General features: G+C 33.2%; 1 protein-coding gene across 1 annotated transcript; it reads left to right on the forward strand.

The window, feature by feature from the left end:
• Positions 1–369: 369 nt before the first annotated feature.
• On the forward strand, positions 370–3305 carry LOTGIDRAFT_146678 (hypothetical protein; the record flags this gene model as incomplete). The annotated part of the gene is made up of 6 exons (XM_009068895.1): positions 370–444; positions 1149–1241; positions 1623–1751; positions 1984–2019; positions 2165–2323; positions 3123–3305. 6 exons carry the CDS (start codon positions 370–372, stop codon positions 3303–3305), a joined length of 675 nt encoding a protein of 224 aa, XP_009067143.1.
• Between the last annotated feature and the right edge of the window lie 920 nt (positions 3306–4225).

The following is a 4225-nucleotide window of genomic DNA, read 5'->3' on the forward strand; positions in this document are numbered from 1 at the left end:
GAAAATTTGATGACCTTATGATGTTTTTAGAAGTCAGCTGTTCGGTCTGGCCTGGGGTCTTTGGCATGACAAGGGTGTAAATTTTGATTTAATTCAGTACATCATATATATAAAACACCAGTCAATATGACTTCCAAATTCCACTCACATATAAACAGTGTCTCTAGAGTCCCTAGTTACTCATTCACTTCCTGTTATCTCCATCCATATCAGGTCACATCCGGGTTACCAATATTGCGGTTCCACTAAACACCATAATGTACTATCAAACATCATATTGCAGGGTTGGACTAAACACCATAATGTCAACAAAGGGTGTATGGTATTAATACTGTATATCTTATCTGTTTTTAGGAGAGAAGGCTGTATATGTATGTAAAATATTGTGAGAATAAACCGAAGTCTGAGTTTTTAGTTGCTGAATATTTAGATACATATTTTGAAGTAAGTATTTTATTATTTTGTAAAATATCTTTCTACTTGTTTTCATAATCATAAGATTCTCCTGTTTGAGAAAATATGAAATGGTACAAATAAAAGCATTGAGTGTTTCGGGGCACCTAAGAGGCCTGTTGGACTTGTGCACCTTCACTATCTGTTCAACCAATCATACCTTAGTTTCAGAAACAGGAATTTTTTTAGCTTACATAATCAGTAATAGTGTTCACAGCTCATTGTCGAAATTTGAACCTTCAAATCCATGTGTATCCATAATTATTAACATTTGAAGTTAAAAATTCAACTCGAATTCATATCATGTCATATATAGAAAACACATATATAGGCATAGACAGTGAAATTTCTAGTTTGAGGTATATTTGAAGGGATTATGCAATTTTTGTGCATTTTAGTACTTCTTTAGGCTATTAAAGCACAATCAATCCCCGAAAATGACGACTGTTCCCCTTTGTATCTATTTATAATATCAGTGGTAGATTCAGACCTCTGTGTTCTGTATGAAGATTCTTTGGAAAATTTTCAGTTTGCCTATGGTAAGGCGGAATCTGGAACCAGGCTCATCTAAATGAATAAAACGGGTACAAAGATTTCAAAATGTTTTGAACAAGGGATCTGGCAACTTGCTTTTCTAAGCTACATGATATTTGGTATGATTGATTTATATTTAATGAGGTATTTGAATTTTTTAGGATATTCGACAAAAAATGGGTCATCGTTTAACACTACCTGATCTTCTGATTAAACCTGTACAAAGGATCATGAAATATCAACTATTGTTAAAGGTAGGAATAACTTTTTAGTCATGGGACCTGTTTCATAAAAACTTAACTAAGATAAAACTATGATTTTAAGAAATACAGTAATCTGATTGGTGGATAAAGCCAGATTTGAATTCAAAATCATTTTTGTGACTGACCAATCAGAAAATATATGATTAAGAATACATGATAATTCATTAGAAACACCAATTAATCAAATAGTTTGATTAAATTGACACTAAAAAATAAGGAAACCCATCTATAATTATATGCAATAAGAACATAATGATATGATTAAGAATACATGATAATTCATTAGAAACACCAATTAATCCAATAGTTTGCTTAATTTGACTCTATAAAAACAAGGAAACCCATCTTTAATGTTGTTAATCTATATTATAGGATATAAGTAAATATACAGAGCGAGCAGGATTAGATGTCACAGATTTAAAGAAAGCTCAACGTGTAATGAGAGTGGTACCTAAAGCTGCAAATGATATGATGCAAGTCGGAAGGTTACAAGGCTTTGATGTGAGTAATAGTCTTCTCCCTTATTGCACACTGTCCTACAGATCATGTGTCTGATGGTACACTTAGTCAAAGATCCCTTGACAGTTCAATTGGAAAGGAAAAAGCTGAAGTTTTCTTCATTACCCACTGCATGGTGTTACATATCTTCATTAGTCCAAATAGTAAAACTGGAGCAGAAAAGTAAGATGTAAAAATCTTTCATTTCATCCTTTCCATTGTCTTATTATTTCAGGGTAAAATTACTGCTCAAGGGAAATTACTCCTACAAGTAAGTATGATTTTCAGACCACAATCAATATTTATTCTTTCTGAGATGAAGGTACATTATAAAGGTTCTTATAACACAAATCCTTTGATATGTTTAGACCAGACCAGTTTTTTTTACAACTTTCAAGTTTTTATTTTTTTTTCAGGACACATTACTAGTGGCGGAAGTCTCTCCATCTGGCCAACAGAAATTTAAAGAACGACGGGTGTTTTTATTCGAACAAATCATTATCTTCAGCGAAATGACAGAGAAACGAAAAGGAGATTTTTCCAACGCCAATTATGTGTTCAAAAATAGTGTCAAGGTATTCAGAATTCTATTTTTAAATTATCATTTTTTAGGTCAAAGATAATGACATAGTAAGGTGAAGTGTAAGAGGCAGAAAGTACCTGCTCTTTCAATTGACAGCTGGCTTTGTCATTCTATCTTGAATGCTCCAGGATACTATTATACTCGAGTCTCTCATTCATTCAAGTCTACCTTGATTTCATTAGCCAATAAAGTCTACCTCGATGATTTGCCAGCTCATGGATTGCGCTTTAGATTTATAGATGTGTCAAATTTTCTCCTTATGACATAATATACCAGGACAAATATTGGGTAGATATAGCTGTCATTTTCTTGCTATAAACATATCTGTATTGCCGAGAATGATCAAATAATTGGCTTATTTTAGTCCTGTTAAATTTTGTTTATCTAAGCAAGAATAACTTTGAATTTAAACGTTGAATAAAGTTGACCAGATATTCAATTTGCTGAAGTGTTAAAGATATTTTTCCAATATCCTACTTCTGATGGAACCATTCTATAATCAGACATCAATAAATAAAGAATAACAAAGGATTTAACCCTTTCATCCCTAGCGGCCGGTTTACCGGCTGCACACTAACGCAATATATACCCGAGCAGCCGGTATACCGGTCGTTACTAAGTGACGTCATACAACGTTAACGTCATACACTTTTACTTTTATTACTTCAGAGTTCAGGGTATATGATGTTATATTTCATTCACACTCAGGGTTCAAAGGGTTAAGAATATGTCCAACTACAGATAATCCATTTAATTAAGATTAATTAACATCAAACTCGTTACAATTTCAGGTCAATAAGATGGCAATGTCTAATACTGTAGAAAACGACCCCACCAAATTTATGTTAATAGATAGAACGCCAGGGTCAGATTTAAAATTGATAATTCAAGCCCCATCAGCTGATAATAAAGATACGTGGGTGAAAGAAATTAGAAGTATTTTAGATATGCAAGGCGACTTTCTTAGAGGTTAGTTATTTTTATAAATTGTTTCCATCTCTTCTTGGATGCGAAATAAACTAAATGAGATAAAGTGGTCTTCATTCTTATCACAGCTAATACAGTGAAAACTGTGAAGACCGCACCACCATCGGTTTCCCCCACATATCTGCCAAAAGCTTAAGTCTCGACAAAAGCATGATACAATTCATTCATATCTTTACTATGAAAACCGTCCAACCCCAAAAACTGCCAATTAGTTGATCTTTGCTAGACAATTCGGCTAAATCCTTCTGTATCAAACATCTAAGGTTCAGCTATCTGTTGGACTTTTCTAAATAAAAGTTTGACTTGTAGTTAGTATACAATAAAGTAAATAAAGTTATCGGATGACTTTTTAAAACATAACTATGAGCAGTCTATTTTATATGAAGGTAGTTTAAAATGAAATGAAGACATAGAGTTGATGTGTTGAAGTTTCAATTACTGTTTATTCTACCTTGAAACAAAATAAACTAATCCTTGAAAGTACATCTTTGTATTCTCTGAACCACTATACACTAGTAGTATGTCAAGATAGATCTTGATTTTATTTTGAAAAGTCCCTGCCATGTATTCTTGAAATGATCCTAGCGCTAGGATATCCTAGGGTCATAACTTCTAGCACTGTTTATTGGATATCCTAGGGTCATAACTTCCAGCACTGTTTCTTGGATATCCTAGGGTCATAACTTTTAACACTGTTTCTAGGATATCCTAGGGTCATAACTTCTAACACTGTTTCTTGGATATCCTAGGGTTATAACTTCTAGCACTGTTTCTAGGATATCCTAGGGTCATAACTTCTAGCACTGTTTCTTGGATATCCTAGGGTCATAACTTTTAACACTGTTTCTAGGATATCCTAGGGTCATAACTTCTAACACTGTTTCTTGGATATCCTAGGGTTATAACT

Source organism: Lottia gigantea (assembly GCF_000327385.1).
Source record: "Lottia gigantea unplaced genomic scaffold LOTGIsca_959, whole genome shotgun sequence".
Classification (NCBI taxonomy): domain Eukaryota; kingdom Metazoa; phylum Mollusca; class Gastropoda; family Lottiidae; genus Lottia; species Lottia gigantea.